Genomic DNA, 16,596 nt, shown 5'->3' on the forward strand with positions numbered 1-16,596 from the left:
GAAGACCCTGTCCAGACCTGGCCTTCTAAGGGAAGGCGCTGCGGGGGCAGGCCGGGGCTTTTCTGCAGGCAAAACCAGGCTACTACCCCAGTCCTGAGCGGGCGCAAAGGTCCAAACCCAAAACTCTTGTCCCGACTGCCAGCTGCAATGGGAGGGGGGCCCAAACATCTAGGGAATCAGATCAACTTTAGTTACGTTTATTACAACTGCATCTTTTGTAAGACATCAGGAGGTGGCGGCTGCCACGGGGTCTGTCATGCCTTTTGTAAAAATGCCAGCGAAAATGCCCGGTGAAGCAGGAGGCTCTGCTCTGGCCTCTGCCCCGCACAAAGCTCAGGAATTCAGGGGAGGCAGAACCAGCCAGAGCAGCCCCGGGTCCGCCCAGGCCTTGCCACGCACTCTTTCCTCGTGCAAATGCCAGAACGGGCGAAGGGAGCAACCCAGTCTTGGAATGTCAGAAAGGCGAGGCGGGCATCCAGAAAACCATGGTCCCGATGCTGGAAAGCAGTCTCTGGCATGAGGTCTGCCCCCCTGCCCCCGCCCCAAGGCATTGCCTCACCGCTTAATTAAACCCGGGCCAAGCCATCTTATCTCCTCAAGGGCAGAGAGAAGAAAGGGGCGCTCTCAGCTGCTCTGGACTCTACCCTGCTGCAGGCATGGGGAGAGGCTGCCAGGGGGAAAGCAGGCTTGGCGGGTGGGCTTCTCGGAGACATCCCAGGGTGGCAGGGGGCACGGCTGTGCCCGCCGAAGTCGAGCCGGGCTCTCGACCTACTGCCAGGGCCCCCCTGCCTCGTGCAGCAGCCTGTCCACCTCCGTCCGCTGCAGCCACAGGCGCTGCTGCTTCTCGCTCTGCAGCTCTTCCACGTGGTGGTGGTTCCGGCAGATCTGAGCCCCGTCGCAGCTGCTGCCATGCAGCAGCCTGCAGGTGTTGCAGCAGGAGCACGGGAGGGCCCCCGGGAGCAGGCAGGAATGCATCTGGTAGTGGGCCGGCTCAGCGGCTGCCCCCGTGCCAAGCCCCTGAGTGTGGCGCAGGCTCCTGGGCTGCCTGGATGGAGAGGCTGGACCGCCCGCCCCGTGTGCCTGGAGGGCGGGGCTCTCATGGGGAATGCTGGGGGCCAAGAACGGATTCCCCAGCTGGGCAGGGAAGTCCATCTCAGCAGTCCTGCTGAGCTCGCGCCTCAAGGAGATGAACGAGAAGGAGGTGGCGAGGTCAGGGCCCTCCGAGGCCAGGAGTCCGTTGCCGCAGGAGGGCTCCCGGGTCCAGGAGGGCTCACTCCTGCTCTCCACCAGTGCCTGGGGGCTCCACGGGGGCTGCTCCCGCCTCAGCAGCCGGGGGCTGCCGCACTCACTGAGGGGGGCGGGCTCCCGGGACAACAGCCGGCCTCCTGAGGGCTCCCCGTAGGGGCTCTGCCCTTCGGGACTCTCCCGGTAGAGATCGAGCCCGTCACTGGGCTCCGGGCGAACCTCGCGGCTCCGCGGCCACCGCGCCAGGCTCTGCAGCTTGGCAACGCACCTCTCCAGACTGCCCTTTGCCTCCTTGCGAGCCATCAGCAGCTCGTCGGGTGGCACAACTCTCGGCTCCAGTTCCTCCACAATTTTTGCCAAGATCTCGCACTCCACCCGGGCTGCAAAAAAGCAGCAAGCTGCAGAGAGCAGGTTGGCACCCGGCGGTAGCCGGGAATTCACCAGGTGGAGATGATCCTGCTGTACGTAGCCCAGTCGGCGGAAACTCCGGGCAAGGTCTGCCTCTGGCAGGACCCCTTGAAGGACGTGAACGTAGACCCCCGAGAAGGTCTGCAAAGAAAGATGCCCGTCAGCTCCTATGACTTCTAGACCCTCCTCTGTATTCCCCGCCCCCCGCCCCCAAAACAAATTTCACCTTAATGGTGCCAAATTCTTTGCGCCAAGGGAAAAAGTACAGATTGACAGCTGCCAGCTCCAGCACCTCAAAGGCCCTGCCGAGATCCCGGAGGGCCCCTCTCAGATCCAGGTGTCCCCGCAAGGCAGCGGCCAGCGTGGCAAAGGTGTCCTCCCCATCCAGGCTGCAGTGAAGCTCCGAGTCCTCCAGCAGGTGATGCCGCAGCAAATCCTTCAGGGACGCGTCACTGCAGGCTCCAACGTGGCCCCTGTGGAAGTCCCTCTCCAAGCACCGGCGGTACTCGTCCTGCAGCAGGGCGCCGCGGTTCATCTTGAAGCTGGGAGAGGCGGCTGGTGGGCCTCTGCGCTCCTGAAGCTCAGCCAGCGCACGATTCCTGCAGGCGGTCACCCCCACATCTGGCCAAGAGAGGCGAGAGGGAGACAGCAATGGGGCTGAATCCCCCCAGCCCTCTGGCGAAAGGGACAGGCTGCCAGCTTCGGTCTCGGGAGGAAAGGACGGTTTTCCCCACTCTAGGGCATACAGGCCCGGGTGCAACAGAAACGCGCAAAGACGGGCAGGGCTGGACTGGGCTGAGCGGGTCGTGCCCACCTGCTGGGAGGCAGCCTGATTCCCCTTCCTGCCCAGGGCACCGGAGGCTCCGCTGCTCCCCTTCGGGGCACCGGCGGCCTCAGCCCCCTCTGCCGCCCAGCAGCCCAGTCTGAGCGCCGGGAGAGGGGCGCGGGAGGCTTAGTCTGGGCAGCTGGAAGCTCTCGGAAGCCTCCGGCTGGTCTTTCCTGAAGCCCCCCTCGGGCGGGACTCCGCTTCGGGCCAGCCCTGCCGGGAAGCCACGCGTGGGCGGGCGCGCAGGGGCGCTGCTCGGGCGGACGGTCCGGCGCAGGGGCCTGGCGCAGTCGAGTCCTTCGGACCGCGGCGGGGGCAAAGCTCAGAGAGGCGGTGAAGCGGGGGCGGCGGCGGCCACGGGCGGGCAGGCCGGCGAGCTGCCAGGCGGCCGGCGGGCGGGCGGGCGGGCGGGGGCAGAGCCGGTGCCACCCGCCCCGCCGCCGCCCAGGCAGGGGAAGCCCCGGGCGGCTGGCACTCACTCCGCGGCTCTTCAGCGGAGACTTTACCGGCCCAAGACCATCGCCCGCCCCGGCCGAGCGCCACGGGCACGGGTCAGCACTGCCGCGGGGCCAGCAGAGCAGCCCGGCCGAGGCGGCGGGTTCGGGTCTCGCGGGAGTCCGGGCTCGGTCCGGGGCGCCGGCCGGGGGCCGCGCTTGGGGTCGGGGGCGCGCGCGCGGCCAGCCGCTTCCCGGGAGCTCCGCCGGTTGGGATTCGAACTCGCGCCCTGCCGCTCACCTGCCGGCAGCCGGTGGAGGCTCGCTCGCTCGCTCGCTCGCCCGCCGTCCCTCGCTCTCGCGTCCGGACGCTTCCGGCCCCGCCCCCGGCCCCACCCCCGCGGGAGGAGGTTACGTCACAGCAGGAGCCCGGGCATTAACTCCTTCGGCGCTGCGGAGCCCGCGGGCGCAGCTCCGGCTCGCGAAGGAACCCGAACATCCACGGGCGGCAGCGCGAGTTTTGCAGACGGCGGCCGCCGAGGCCGGCTCCGCTCCGCAGCTTCCGCCCTCCTGGCTGAGGAAGGGAGCGCTCGCAGAGGCGTCGCGGGAGGGCCGCGAAGGCGCTTCCCTCGACCGTGGCGGCGCAGCCCGCGACCGGCCCCGTCCTTCGGGGCGCCGAGAGCTCGGAGCCCTCGGACGCCGCCCCCCCGCTCCAGCCCGCGAGCACGAGGGGGCGCCGCCCGGCCCGGCCCATCGGCTCCCCCACGGAGGGCCCGCGGGCCTTTCCCGGCCAACGCGAGAGCCGCCGAGCGACCGGCGAGCTCCTCCCCCGGCTGACTCTTGCCCCGCTTCTCCGCCCGGGGCTTCGTGCCCGCTTGCAAAGGGGGCCTCTGGGCGCAAGCGAAAAGCCGCCCAGCCTCCGCTGGGGAAGAAACGGGGCCGGCCTGCCCGAACTCTCAGCGCGCCCCGAGAGCCGCGGAGCTCTGCAAAGAGCCGCCTCTCGCCTGCCAGGCGGCGGGACCGAGGCTCCGCAATCGAGGAGGGGGTTCCTTGGAGGCCACCCAGCCACTCGCAGGGGTCCCATTCTCGCCCTCTCAAGGAGCAGCGCCTTGACCAGCAGGAAAGCAAGCGGATCTCAAGTTTAGCCCAGAGCCCCCCTTTGCCCACCCAGCGTCCCCTCCCCGGCTGTAGGACTCCGTCCTTGGTTCCTGCCGCGCTCGCCTATCTCCCTGCTGAAGCCCCTGGTCTGTGCCCTCCGGTTCACCTGCGCGGGCGGGGCTCGTGATCCATCCCACCCCCCCCGAATCCTGAAAGACGCGCGCAAGTTTCACGCTCCCAGCAGCTCTCATCTCCGTGGAAGCCCCCGAGCACCAGCCCCGGGCGGCTGAAGAGACCGCCAGACGCTCCATCGGCGTCTGAACGCCAGAAGACAGCCGCAGGAGTCTTCTCCAGCCTCCCAGCGCGGATGGCTGGCTTGCCCAGGATGAGCCCACAGGTAGCTAGATTGGGGGGTTACTTTACTGTTGCAAGAGGTCAAGCCCCACACTGAGCTGCCTGGTCCCACAATTCAGCTCAGCCCAGCCCACCTCACCTCCCAAAGTAGTACCAGCTGACTCCATGCAGCAAACAGGCGCCCTCACCTCCTCCCAATAACACAACCTGCTGAGCAGGGAGAAGATGAGGTTTATTACCAAACAGCTTCCAGGAGTGAAGCCAGTCAGGACAGGAAGGAGAGATCCTGGCTCCGAAGGCGGTGGAAGGCCAGGCAGGGGCACCACCCAGAAGGAAAACCGGTGCTGAGTGCCTGTAGTTGCAATGGGGCCCCTGCTTCCTAGGATCCAGCGGAGAGGAGGCCTCTCGGGACCAGCAGAACCCAAGGCGCTCCCCAGGATCCTGCCGCAGCTGCGCTACACAGGAGGAGGGGTCCCTGCCTTCCTTCCCCGCCCCCTCATATGGCTGCCATCTGGTTCCACCACAGCTTGAGAGCAGCCTCAGAGGCTTGTGCAAACTCCTGCTGAGAATCCACTCTGTGGCCCGGCCTCCCATCACCTGGCCCTCAAGCTCTCCCCCCTCTCAGTAGACAATGCACAGTCCCACAAGGAAAAGTTCACATTCAGGCATTCTCCTCTTCACATAGGGTCGTTCCTGTTTGATCAGAGGAACTTGAAAATCTAAACTGATCAAAATTGGGGGCGGGGAAGGGTGAGCAGACAGGTTCGTCCTCTTTCCTGGTGCAGGTGTGTGCACCCCTCCTTCCCCTAACGCAGTAAAAACCCCAGCGGTCGCTCCCATTGAGGCAAGGAGAAAGTGGCCACATAGTCCTCCGATGTGCAGAAACAGATCCGCTCTGCCACAGACCCGCAGGGTTGAAGCAGCTGCCATACAGGAAGGGGTCATGCGGGGCAGGGGGAGACAGGAGGCGCCAGGTCAGCAGACCGTCGGCTCTGCCACTGGCCAACCCTCCCGAAGGAAGAGGCTGCCCAGTGGATGGACGGCTGGCTGGCCTGCAGCTGACGGGAGGGGTGGCGCTACAGCAGCAACTCTTAGTGTAATGGTGGGAAATGGGATGCAGCCCACTGCTCTCTTTTCATGCTCACTGGCAGAGAAGCACAGGAAGGCTCAGCTGTTGCAACGGGGTGTGCTAAGCGTCTGGTGACACCACGCCTGGACACAAGCCAGCACTGCCCCAGTGCCACTAGACCTGCAGGGCCGCACATATGCTAGCGGGTGCTGGAGCCACCCGAAGCTGTATGCACACCCCTCTCCCAAATATTGCATGAGGTAGCCCCGGGGCGTGGTGCCAGTTTCCCTTCTGCAGTCCTCCGAAGAGCAGCGAGGCAGGCGTCATCCAGGTGAGGAGGTGCAGGGAGGCGCAGTCCCACTGGCCCCCCGCCGGGAGCTCCGCTACTTCTGGAGGGATGGCCCCTGCAGGGTCTGCACGTAGGAGAGGGCGCTCTGCAGGGAGGTCAGGCAGTAGCCCTCCTCCCCGATCAGGTAGCTGGGTGGAAAAAGGGAACCTGTCAGCCCCAGCCAGGAGGAAGCATTGCTGAGAATCATCTTCAGAGGAACAGTTCTCCCCCTCCCTCTGCTGAGCCTCTCCCCTCCTCTCCCCCCAACTGTACGTAACCGGCAGAAGAAAGTCTTTTTTCGGCCCCGTCATCACACACAGGGAATGTGCCACTGCTTCAGGAGCCCTCAGAAATTTGCAGAGGGCAGCTAATGCCGGATGCTCAGAGACAGGGCTGCTAGGCAGAGGGCAGGGTGAGCTGCCTGCTTCCCGTCCTGCCTGGGGCTTCCGCCTGGCCCCTGCAAAGTTAGGTGGACATTTGCCACGCCAAAGGATCCCGCACCTACCCTTCGTGGATGAATTCTTCCAGAGCGGCACACTCGGAGACCAACTGGGATAGGCTGCTCTTGAGGACCACAAAGGAGAGGATGGGCAAGAGGTCATCCGCACCGCTGCGAGGAGAAGGCAGACCAAGTCAGCCCGGTCTCTTCGCTCAGCAGCCAGTCGGTGGCTGCGTGATGGTGGCAGCACCACCAGGGGGTCATGCACCACTGCCCGTTTCAGGACACAATCTGCCCAGTGAGGCTTGAGCCACATCAGGGAAGTGGCAGAGATGGCTTTGGAGCCAGGCATCCCCTCCAAACAGGATGCCTGCGGGCAGGGTACTCACATGGCAGCGGATGCTGGCTGGAGCCGGCTGCCACAGTATTCCTCCGCACATTCACAGATGACCCGCAAGGTCCGCACTGCCAAGCAGAAAAGGCAGGGGGTGGGTGAGCAAGACCACAGCGCACAGGTCTATGCACAAGAGGGACTGTGCCACCTTCCTTCACGCTCCCAAATCCCACAAATATGTCTTCCTTCTCTGATCTCTGGGGCTGGAGGGCAGGCAAGCGGACTCACATGCAGGAAGTCTGGTCCCAGCCCACACTTGGGGAAGGGAAAGGTTTCAGCCCCGAAGAGCCGGTAACCTTGGACCAGAGAGACAGACAAGTTCTGCTGGAATACGCTGGTTCTCGGGTCGCTTTTTCTGGCCAAACTTCCAGCTTCCTCTGAATGGTGGGCAACATGCCCACCTGCACAGGCTGCACATGAGGAAGGGCTGTAAAGGCAGAGCCTCTTTTTTGTGGGTAGGTGGTCCCAGGCTGGAAACCCTCCTGGGGAGCCTGAGAGCAGCTTTGTCAGCACAGAAAAGCGGAGCCCGGGGGCAGATGGCCAGGCCGCTAAAGCAGCCCCTCCTCCTCCTCCCAGCCTCTCCAGCTTTATGCCCACCAAGCCCAACCCCTCAGTCGCTAGCCATCTTGGGCACCCTCTGAGGACTATGGGAATCGTTCTCTACCAGGCCTGGAGGGCACCGAATGGGGAAAGTCTGCTCTCAAGTTGAGGCCTCTCCCACGCCTCGTGCAGCATTCTCCTCCTCAGATTCGTGCCCGTCTCCATCCAGAGGCGCCCTGAATCCTCCCGCCTCTCCAGCCAAGCAGGCTGGTCTTTCCCTCTCAATTAGGTTAGGAAGTCCAGCGTTCCGGAGGGGGCGAGGCCAGAAAAAGGTGCTCGGACACCACGTGGGGTACTGGAAATGCTGTCAGGGCAGCTGAAGCCTGGCGCGTCTCTCTGAAGTGCTGAACTGAACACGGGGGAGGAGTTTCTAAGGTTCCCCCCAACCCCCAGAGCAGAGGTGCTTCCAGTTCCCATCTGGATTCCCGCCTGGCCACAAGCCTCCCAGCTGGGCCTCCTGGGGCTCCCGGCCTCACCTATGCACTCCAGCTTCCTCTGCGGGCAGCTGCTGAGCGGGAGGAGCAGCAGCTCCTGCACAGCCGCGCAGTAAGGGGGAGGCCCTTCCCCTGTGGGCAGCCTGCCCTGGGGAAGCAGCTTGGAGGGGATGCCCATCTCTGCTGGTGAGGTCTTCCTGTGCAGCTCCATGATCCTGGAAAGAGCCTCCTCCTGGGCCTGGTAAACAATCCTGAGGACGCAGAGAAGAGGGGGGCTGAGCAGACCACGCCAGGGAGGAGGCCGGTTCTGTCCCTTTCATTCACCCACAAACCAGTCCCAGCTCACTCCAAGTCACGAGACATTCCTTGCCAGGGGAAATAGGGGGGGAGCTTTCTGCCTCTTCCTTGCCCAGCAGCCCCTAGGCTCAACTCCCCCAACTTAACCTTTTTCCACAGCGCCAGCTGATCCTCTGCCAAGATGCAGAGGGCAAAGAGGATGTTGGTTGGACCAGTCCTACCTGTACACAGCCAAGAGGGGCCCCCAGAGTGGGCCAAAGAAGGCTTCCTCCAGCCGCGCCAGGCACTGATCCTTGGCGGCCGCCGTGTTGAGGCCTTCGAAAGCCAGCAGCATCAGGGACAGCAGTCTGTCTGCAGAGAGAAAGGAGCCCGCCTCCATCAGCACGAGCCTCTACGGAGAAGGGCTCCACCCAGAGAGACCCACGATCCTTTTTCCAGTTGTTAAGGGAGCAGGACAGACCCAGCAGAAGATGGCGAGGGGGTCTTCCATGGATTTGCCTGCAAGCTAGATTTCCCCCACCACCAGACCAGACCAGACCAGTCCCGCTGTGGCTGCCCACGCAGGGACCTCACCGATGGAGTTGTGAATGTCCTTCACTATTGCCTTGAGGGCCTCTTGTTGGGAGCCCTTCTTCCCAGCTAGGGGATCTTGCAAGGGCCCTGCTGCCCGGGCTTCGGAGGCTGACAAGAATTGCTCCAGGTCTTCGAAGGAGCTCTCCCGGTCAGCCAATGGGGAGGACACACATTCTTCTTGGGGGGGAAGCAGCAGGCTCTGGTCCTCAATGAAGGGGGTGCCAGAGATGCTATGCCGGAGGTTCAGCTTGTTGTGTTCCTGGACAGAAAACACTGAGTGCAGGCTTTGGGACGAGCGCAACCTCCGTCCCTCGGTGGCCGATGGCCGGAAGGGCTCTGCATCCAGCGAGGAGGAGAGAGACCCGCCACGGGAGACATCTGCGGCGCTCTGGCTGACGAGAGGATAGACGCGATTGTAGACCGAGCACTGCAGCTTCTTCAGCAGCTGGCAGATGGGATGATCTGCAAAGCTGGAGTCAAGGAAGGGGGACCGTTACCGAACCTGGCTGGGGGTCCGCCCCCTCGGGAGACTGGGCAGCAGGGATGAGCTGCTCCTTTTCCACTTGCTCTCTCTGCAGGGGCTGCTATTCTGTGCAGAGGAGGAACGGACATACCGAAACATCTTCCCACGCTTCTGAAGGACACTCGGGCAAAGCCCTAGCAGCTGAATGTCTTTCTGTCCCACGAGCCAACTCAAAGCATGCTAAGGGGAGGGGACCCATGAGAGTTCTTGAAATTATGGCCCCCACTTCCCCTTGGTCTCATCCCCCACGGGGGGGGGGAGGTGTATTTGTGCATTTTGCCTGAAGCCTCCTTGCAGATCGGAGGGCTTCAAAAGGGGACCTCTCAGCCCCACACCTCTTCTTTACCTGAGCAGGTGGGAGAGAAGCTTTGGCACCAAGGACAGGTCACTGGGGTGCTCCTTCAGCTGGGCCTTCCACAACCTTGGCCAGTCCTGCAGGGGAGAGCAGAGAACACCCCCCGCCCTCTGCGTCAGGGCTTGACCCAGCCAGAGAGGGGGCACAAGGGATATCTGCAGGGTTAGGAGCATCTTACAGGTAGTCCTTGGTTAATGATGATAACTGGGACCGGAATTTCCATTGCTAAGCGATGTGGTTGTAAAGCATGACATCACTTCACAGCGTTGCTTAGTGACAGCAATCCCGGCACTCCCCACTGCTGTCATTAAGCAAGGATTGCAGGTCGTTAAGCAAGTCCCAAGCAGCTGGCAGGCAGCTAAGGCATGGCACGTGGCACAGTGGGGCCAGGGCAGGCGGGAGAGGGTGCAAGCGACTTACTGGAGTGACCTGCAGTCTTCCCTGCTGGCTTTGCCATTGACTGCTTGTGGGAAGCTGGCAGGGAAGGTTGCAAATGGTGATCATGTGACTATGGGGGTGCTGCGACGGCCAGAATTTTGAGGACCTGTCACAAGTCACCTTTTTCAGAACCATCGTGAATTCGAACAGTTGCTGAATGAGCAATCAGTAAGCGAGGACTACCTGTACAATAAACGTGGCCCTATTCACCTTCCTTTAATGTTGGGCCCCCCACCGAGCTACAGCCCTCCCCTCCTCCTCCACCTCCCTCAGCTGGTCCAATAAAGCCGCATCCTTCCCAGTCTGCCTCTTGGAGACCCGCTGGCTCTGCACGCTCCGAGCCCTTTACGTACGTGGTCCTGCTCGTACTCCAGGATGGCAGCGTAGATGGCCCGCTGCTCCTGCTCTTCTGGGGTCAGCACTGCATTGCTGGAGAACCTCCTGAGGGATGGAGGGAGACGGGCTCAGAGGAGGACCTGACGCACCATCCCTTGCCACTGGGCAGAGCGAAGGGGGCGAGGCAGCCCAGCCCAAGCTCACTCGCCTGTTGGCAGCTTCCTGCAACCGCAGCCGATGCTCCTCCATCTTCCTCTGGAGCTGGGGGAGCAGAGTCAAGGTCCTCCCCCGGACAGCCCCCCAGGCCCTCTGGCCAGATGGGCTGCGTGTTCCCAGCAAGGCAAACGGCAAGGCGGCTGGAGAAACTCCAGCCCTGCTCAGGTGGGGAGAAGCCCCAACGGCAGCCGGCCTGCACAGCGGAAGTCACAGCCCAGCAGAGCTAGAGATGTGGGGAGAGAAAAGGCTCCTGGAGGCGCAGTCAGGAGCCACGCAGGGAAAGCTTGGGGGTCCCTTTAGCCTGGCACGAGAAAAGCATCTGACGCCTTTTCAGTATTTAAAAAGGGTGGGCACAATTTGCGGTGGGCAGGGGGCCTGACAATGGCCACTAGCCATCCAAGGGCGATGGAAGCCACACACACACACACTCATTCTCCTGGTGGCTGGCAGCCCAGAGCCACCGCCAGAAGAGGGACGCTGACCCAGCTCTCCTCTGCCCTGCCGCAAGTCTCTCTCACAAGGTTTGCTGGATCCTTTTTCTGTCTTTAGCTGAAACCAAAATTAATGCGTTCTAGCAGACGGGGCCCCTTCCCCTGTGGGCTACAAAGAAGCCGCACTGTCATTTCTTGGCCTCATCCTGGGGAGTGAGAAAGCCTGTTCTCCTTGGGAGTAGCTCTCTCCTAAAAGCTGCTGGCCAAGAGTTCCTCTGACCACCGCAAATCTTCCTTCCTTCGGGGCAGATAAATGGCACACCACACTTAGCCGGCCTCCCTCATTTTACTTTCTGTTTTCCCCTTTGAGCAGAGACGCAGATGCAGGCCAGAGAGCTCATGCCAAGAGGTGGGTTCTCCCTGGCTCTACCCGCACCCAACTAACCCGTCAAGACGTCTGCTGGGGCTGAAAGGGAGAAATGACAAAGGACCAGCTGGCTGCCGGCTGCCGGGACAGCCAAAGAAACCAGAGGTGGCAGGACCTAGCTAATCTTGGCTGATCCCCCCAAAGTTAAGCAGGATGGGGATCTTGGATGGGAAACCACCAGGGGATCCCACGTCTGTAGCCTAGTCTTCTCTGGGTTTGCCAGGAAAACGTCGGAGCTGAGGTCAACGTGGGGGAGTTCCTACTTCCTTCGAAAGGATACCGCCTCTTCCCGGGCTTCTGCGATCACCAAATTCTCCATCATCTGACGTTGTAGAGAAAGCGTCTGTTGAGCAAAAACAGCAATAAAGCAACAGCCCACCGGGCTAAACGGAGGGAACGGAGGATGAAGGAAAAAAAGAACGTGCCACCAGCCAACCCATCTTTGTTTCAAAAGGGGCGACGAAGGCTCCTGAAGTCGCTCCCCCTCCAAGAAAACACCTGGGCCACACTGCCTGGCTCACCACACAGGGCCCCCAGAGCCGCAGAGACCCATCTTCCCGGGCTGGCTCCACTTGCCAGAGAGGTCTTCTGCACTGCTTGGCTGGGGTTCAGCCGGGCCAGTCGGGCCTCGTAGGTGGCTCTCAGCTTTTGGTTTTGCAGCGACGCCTCCTCCAGCGGGCTGAGCTCTCTGCTGCAGAAGAGGAAACAGCAGCTCCTTCAGGGGCTACCCCATCTTGCCCAGCCCAAGGCAGCGGGCCCGGGAGCCCAGCCCCCCCGCCGCACAAAGGCCCTCCGTGCCCCTCTTACTTCCTGGGGCTCTGCACTTCAGTGATCTGCAGCTTTTGGAACATCTCAGGAGGCAGGAAAGGCGACAGCTTCCTGCCTTCATCAGAGGAGACTCGGCGGTGCCGGGAGACAGGAGCAGGGCCCACCTTCTTCTCCACCACCAGCCTGGCCTTTGCTTTTCCTGGAATTGGGGAATTAAGAAAAACAAAGGCCCATTTTGGCCAGAGCAAGCATCTCAGGACTCACTGGGGGGCAAGACAGGCCAAAGGGCAGGCCAGAGAAGAGGTGTTGGAAACGGGCTCCTTCCTCGGCCAAGAGAGCACGAGCGCTGCCTCTCACAGCGGGAGGACCAGGCAGCCGGAGGGACAAATCTTCCGGCCTGATGCAGCTCCCAACGTTCGCACGGGAATGCAGAGCACGCTCTAATCGCTAAATGTGCTGTCCCCTGCTGAGGACAGCGCATGGGCTTCAGCAAAACGCGAGGGTAGCATTTCAGATTGCACGTTTGCCCAATTAAAAAAAACAATCTACAGTGGATGCATTCCAAACTGATTGTGGCCAATCTTGAAAAACTAAGCAGGGTCAGGCCTGGTTAGTAATTAGATGGGAGACTAACAGGACACCCAAAGGGCATTAGGCTGGCCTGGAAAACTGAAAAACACCCTGGAGGAAGGCAATGAGAAACCGTTGCCAAGAAAGTAACACGAGGGGGTCGGGGGAGCCCTCGGGAGTCCATGTCAACTTAAAGGAAACTCTACCTTAAAATCACTGACTTCTGTTCAGCTGTTTTAAAACACGATTGGAACAAAATACCTAAAAACCAAGAAGTCTGGCCTGCACGAGAACTGCAGGAAACCGTGTTAGTTAACTCCTACTGAGAAATGTTTATGAACTTGTTGCAATATTTCCAGCCCACCCTATTTCACAGATCTCAGGGTGGGGTGAAATCCGTCAGTCTGGTCCAACAGCATCACTCTAAAGCAGTGTTCTCAACCTTGGCCGCTTGGAGATGTGTGGACTTCAGCTCCCAAAATCCTCATGCTGGCTGGGGAATTCTGGGCGTTGAAGGCCACACATCTCCAAGCGCCCAAGGTTGAGAACACTGCTCTAAAGCTTCTCTAGCAAAGACACTGAAACCCATTCCGTGACATACGGACTTACATAAATGGCCAGGCTTCAATCTAGTGCTGAAATAAAATCATCCCCTGCCCAGATGGTTTTCTTAAGAGTGTTAAACAACAAGCAGTCTTGAACACACCCCAGAGGTCATTATCCCACACTGGGTGGAAGGGAAATACAGAAGCTGAGGCTTGGAAGAACACCCTCTGGGAGATGTCGGACTCCTTTTGCATGGAGAACATTAGGTCAAGCGAGGAGGCAAGGCAGTGTCCAGGTGGCTGGATGGGACACAGCACCATTTCTAACCCCAGGAGGGCAGCGATGCTCATCTTGAGCACCACTTAGAGAGGATGCTCACACCAAGGAGTGGGACCAACTGGCTCCTTCATGTCTGGAACCATCTTCTCGACAGACGATTTTCCTTTCTTTTCAATACAGAACCATATCAGAAGACAACCTCACCACCTTCAAAAGAAGTGACACATTTCAGGATTATACCAGCTCATTCTGCTGCAGATCCCGGTGAAGCGGGTAAGATTTTCTTCTGGAGCAGCCTGCTTGATAAAAGATACGTGTGTGTGTGTGTGTGTGTGTTTATAAAAGCAAACGGTGCTCACCTATTTTAGAAATGCTGCTCTTGGCTCTTTCCAGGCACTGCTCCGCTACTTTGAGCATCTTGGGAGTATCAGCCGCCACATCATTTTCATCCCCTTCGGGACAAGGAATGTGTGATTGCGTCTGTCCAATTACAAGGGGATGCAAAACCCACCTCAAAAAGACTTCCAAGAGACTTCGGTGCCAACCGTCTTCTCCATCTGCCTGGCAGGATTTAGCCACTCCATGAACCCCTCCCCCAGTGGGGCTGCCCAGCTCCAGGAAAAGCAACTTCTGCCAATCATTGCTCCCCCAAGAAGAGCAGGCAGCAAGCATCTGATGGGTCTACTCCTATGGACGCTTTGGGCCGTCATTCTCACAAGAGCTGAATTCAGGCAGCTCGAGATTCGAGTGGCAAAACATGCCTTTTCCTGAACCAGCCTCGCCGCCAAGGAGACCGTGGGGGGGGGGGTGATTGGGGGGGTCTTGAGAGGGGCAGGGCCAAGCGCAGAAGCTTCAAAGGAAATTATCTTGAGATATTTAACTAACCCTGTCAAGGTTACTTGTGGTGGAAATGCCCCCACATAGGGGGGTTTACATGACTTCCATTTTGTTGTCCTGAAGACACCAGCAACAAGGCTCACTTTCCATCCGTGCCTGCAAATGTGCCCATCTATTTATTAAGATCCCACCGTTCCTCTTGGAGCTCAGGGCCCTGGGCAGGGAGGACGGGGAAAAGCAGGAGTTACCAGTCATGGCGGCAGCCTCTTCCAGGAGGACCTGGGCAATGTAACTGATGCTCTTTAAGTATTCCACGTAGGCTTCCTGCCAAGGAGAAAAGTTCCACGGGGTGAAAAGGCAACCCTGTCCTTAGGACCAGCCTAACGTTGGGCTGCCCTGGGCAGACAGCCCTCATGACGCAGGAGGCCTGCTTCATCTGCCCTCCCAGGAGAGGTCAAAGCGTGGGTTACTGCACTGGCACCCCGTCCAATTTGGGCCAGGACAAAGCAGAAAACCAGGCCCCTTTCTGGGAGAGGCGCCGACGGAACCCGGTGTTTGCAAGCAAGACCTGCCAAGGTGCTTGGCTGGTGCCCTGCCCCATGCCACTCGCAAGGGATCCTAATACAGCTTGGACCACAGCGACTGCTTGCACATCGGAGCCCAGGCTGTGCATGCAGAAGGCCAAAGGGTTTGTCCCCAGCACCTCCGGGGAGGTGGGGAAACAGCCTGGCCTGGGGGTGACCTCGGCCCCAGGCTGGCAGGGCCCCACACACTCGGGGAAGGCCGCCTTTTGATCCGCCCTTTCCAGCCCTTCTGCCCAGAGGGCGAGCAGGAGGGCGACCGGGAGCGCCTTCCCCACTGAAGGCTCAGGGTTCCAACTCTCCGGGCAACGCGGCCCAGGGGAGTTCAAGTCCGAAACACACGAAGGGTGCCAGAGGCAGAAGGCGGGAGAAAGGTTCGGCCGGCCCCAGACTGCGCCCACCCGGGTCGGCTGTGCGAGAAAGGCCCCCTGCCTCCCTCCCCTCCCCTCCCCTCCCCTCCGTCGCAGAGGCGGCGGGGGTGGCGCCCCGCCCGCCTCCCGGCAAACAAAGGGGACGGGGGCCGCCGCGGGAAGGCTGGGAGGCGCCCGGCCCCGCTCCTAAGGGGCGCCCCAGCGAGGACCAGCCGCCCCACGGCTTCCAGGCAGGGAACGCCCCCGGCGCGCATTCACACGTACTCGGACCCGACAACGCCCCCGGCGCTTCCTCAAAGGAGGGCGCTGCCCCTCACCCGCGGCCGGTCGCCGGCGTCCAGCTCTAGGGCACCTCTGGCCAGCTTCATGGCGCCCTGCAGCGGCTTCACCGGCGGCTCTGCGACGGAGGGCGCGGCTGCCATGGCCGGCCGGAACTTCGCCGCCGAGGAGCGGCGGCCGCTCGGACAGGGCCGGGCGAGGGGCCGGGCGGATTAGCGGGCCGGAGCCGGTGAGGTCAGAAGTGGGCGCGGCTCCTGCCGGGCTGGCGCTGCCCCGCGCGCTCTGCCGCCGCTCAGCGGCGCGCCGAGAGGCCGGCCGCCCGGGGGAGGAGCGCCCCTCGCTGGCGACCAGGCGCGCCCGGAGCGGCCCCGGGGAGCCGCGGCTCCGCGGGGCCAGCCCGGCGGGGCCATGGCGGGGGCGGGGCGGGAGCAGCTCCGCGCATGGCAGAAGGGCCGCGCATCGCGCTCCGCAGCGCCGTCCACAACGCAGCTCGGCGGGGCTCGGCGCTTGCTCCGGCGAGCGCTAGGCGAGGGCGCGAGCTTCGCTCTTCTTCCGGAGGGTCGGCTTCTGCGCGGGCACGAGCCCGCCGCCCCTTCTCGGAAAAAGGGGGCTCCCCTCCAGGCGGCAAAGCCCTTGCAGCGCATCCTCTCGGCCGAGTGAACCCGGCCGGGCTCTGGGCGCCCCCGCCCCGTTTCTGGCTCGGCGTTCTGTGCACACCCAGCCGGCCTGGCGTACTCCTACACCCCGACTAGGCAAACCACGAGGGGGACGCGATGGGGGGTCAGCCCTGGGCCAGGAATCCGCCGGTTCAAGCAGCTGGTCCCGACCGGATGCCCTCCGGGGGACCGGACGCAGGGCCACCCCAGCCAGCAGGGCGCCCGGGGTCTCCACTGAAGGCGGCGGGAGGGTGGCAGCAGGGCGCAGGGAGCGGGCCTTCGGCCGCCGGACGGGAGGCAAAAGCGGGGCTGAGGAGTCCCAGGCCGGCGCCGCGCCTTGGGCGACCTCCCTACCGGGAATGGGGCGGACGCGCGCCTCCAGGCGCTGCCTTTGGAAGAGCGCCCGGCGGCGCGCCCGACCCGCTGCTCCCCCGCGACTGCCGGGGGGGCTTGGGGGTCTGAGGCGGCGGCGCCCACACCGTCG

General features: G+C 62.2%; 2 protein-coding genes across 8 annotated transcripts; both read right to left on the reverse strand.

Annotated features, from left to right (window-relative positions):
- Window positions 1–181: 181 nt before the first annotated feature.
- SPATA2L (spermatogenesis associated 2 like) lies at window positions 182–3,979 on the reverse strand. Its single transcript, XM_088136286.1, has 3 exons — window positions 3,215–3,979; window positions 1,880–2,274; window positions 182–1,794 (listed from the first exon to the last, which is right to left on the reverse strand). Exons 2-3 carry the CDS (start codon window positions 2,186–2,188, stop codon window positions 769–771), a joined length of 1,335 nt encoding a protein of 444 aa, XP_087992412.1. The 5' UTR covers window positions 2,189–2,274; window positions 3,215–3,979; the 3' UTR covers window positions 182–768.
- A 601-nt stretch (window positions 3,980–4,580) lies between these two features.
- VPS9D1 (VPS9 domain containing 1) lies at window positions 4,581–15,865 on the reverse strand. 7 transcript variants are annotated; one of them, XM_088136268.1, is made up of 15 exons: window positions 15,495–15,865; window positions 14,474–14,549; window positions 13,748–13,840; window positions 12,033–12,192; window positions 11,802–11,916; window positions 11,506–11,568; window positions 10,360–10,412; window positions 10,169–10,256; window positions 9,369–9,454; window positions 8,500–8,969; window positions 8,148–8,277; window positions 7,672–7,880; window positions 6,591–6,666; window positions 6,268–6,372; window positions 4,581–5,911 (listed from the first exon to the last, which is right to left on the reverse strand). In XM_088136268.1, the coding sequence occupies exons 1-15, from the start codon at window positions 15,597–15,599 to the stop codon at window positions 5,818–5,820; spliced, it is 1,923 nt and encodes a 640-aa protein (XP_087992394.1). In that variant the 5' UTR covers window positions 15,600–15,865; the 3' UTR covers window positions 4,581–5,817. The 7 variants fall into 7 exon arrangements, with proteins under 7 accessions (XP_087992394.1, XP_087992397.1, XP_087992398.1 ...); XM_088136271.1 differs by lacking the exon at window positions 13,748–13,840 and having other exon boundaries at window positions 15,495–15,864; XM_088136272.1 differs by lacking the exon at window positions 15,495–15,865 and having other exon boundaries at window positions 13,748–13,868; window positions 14,474–15,237.
- Window positions 15,866–16,596: the final 731 nt, after the last annotated feature.

Source organism: Python bivittatus, unplaced genomic scaffold (genome assembly GCF_059951505.1).
Source record: "Python bivittatus isolate LINGU-HERP-01145 unplaced genomic scaffold, Pbiv_v1 ctg000190_np1212, whole genome shotgun sequence".
Classification (NCBI taxonomy): domain Eukaryota; kingdom Metazoa; phylum Chordata; class Lepidosauria; order Squamata; family Pythonidae; genus Python; species Python bivittatus.

Coding starts and splice junctions, on each gene's coding strand:
- SPATA2L (XM_088136286.1), bottom strand. CDS start 2,188: ATGAACCGCGGCGCCCTGCTGCAGGACGAGTACCGCCGGTGCTTGGAG. Junction 1,795..1,879: donor AAGAATTTGGCACCATTAAG/GTGAAATTTGTT, acceptor CTTTCTTTGCAG/ACCTTCTCGGGGGTCTACGT.
- VPS9D1 (XM_088136267.1), bottom strand. CDS start 14,060: ATGCTTGCTGCCTGCTCTTCTTGGGGGAGCAATGATTGGCAGAAGTTG. Junction 11,569..11,801: donor CAGTGCAGAAGACCTCTCTG/GCAAGTGGAGCC, acceptor TTTGCTCAACAG/ACGCTTTCTCTACAACGTCA. Junction 6,373..6,590: donor CAGCCAGCATCCGCTGCCAT/GTGAGTACCCTG, acceptor TTCTCCTCGCAG/CGGTGCGGATGACCTCTTGC.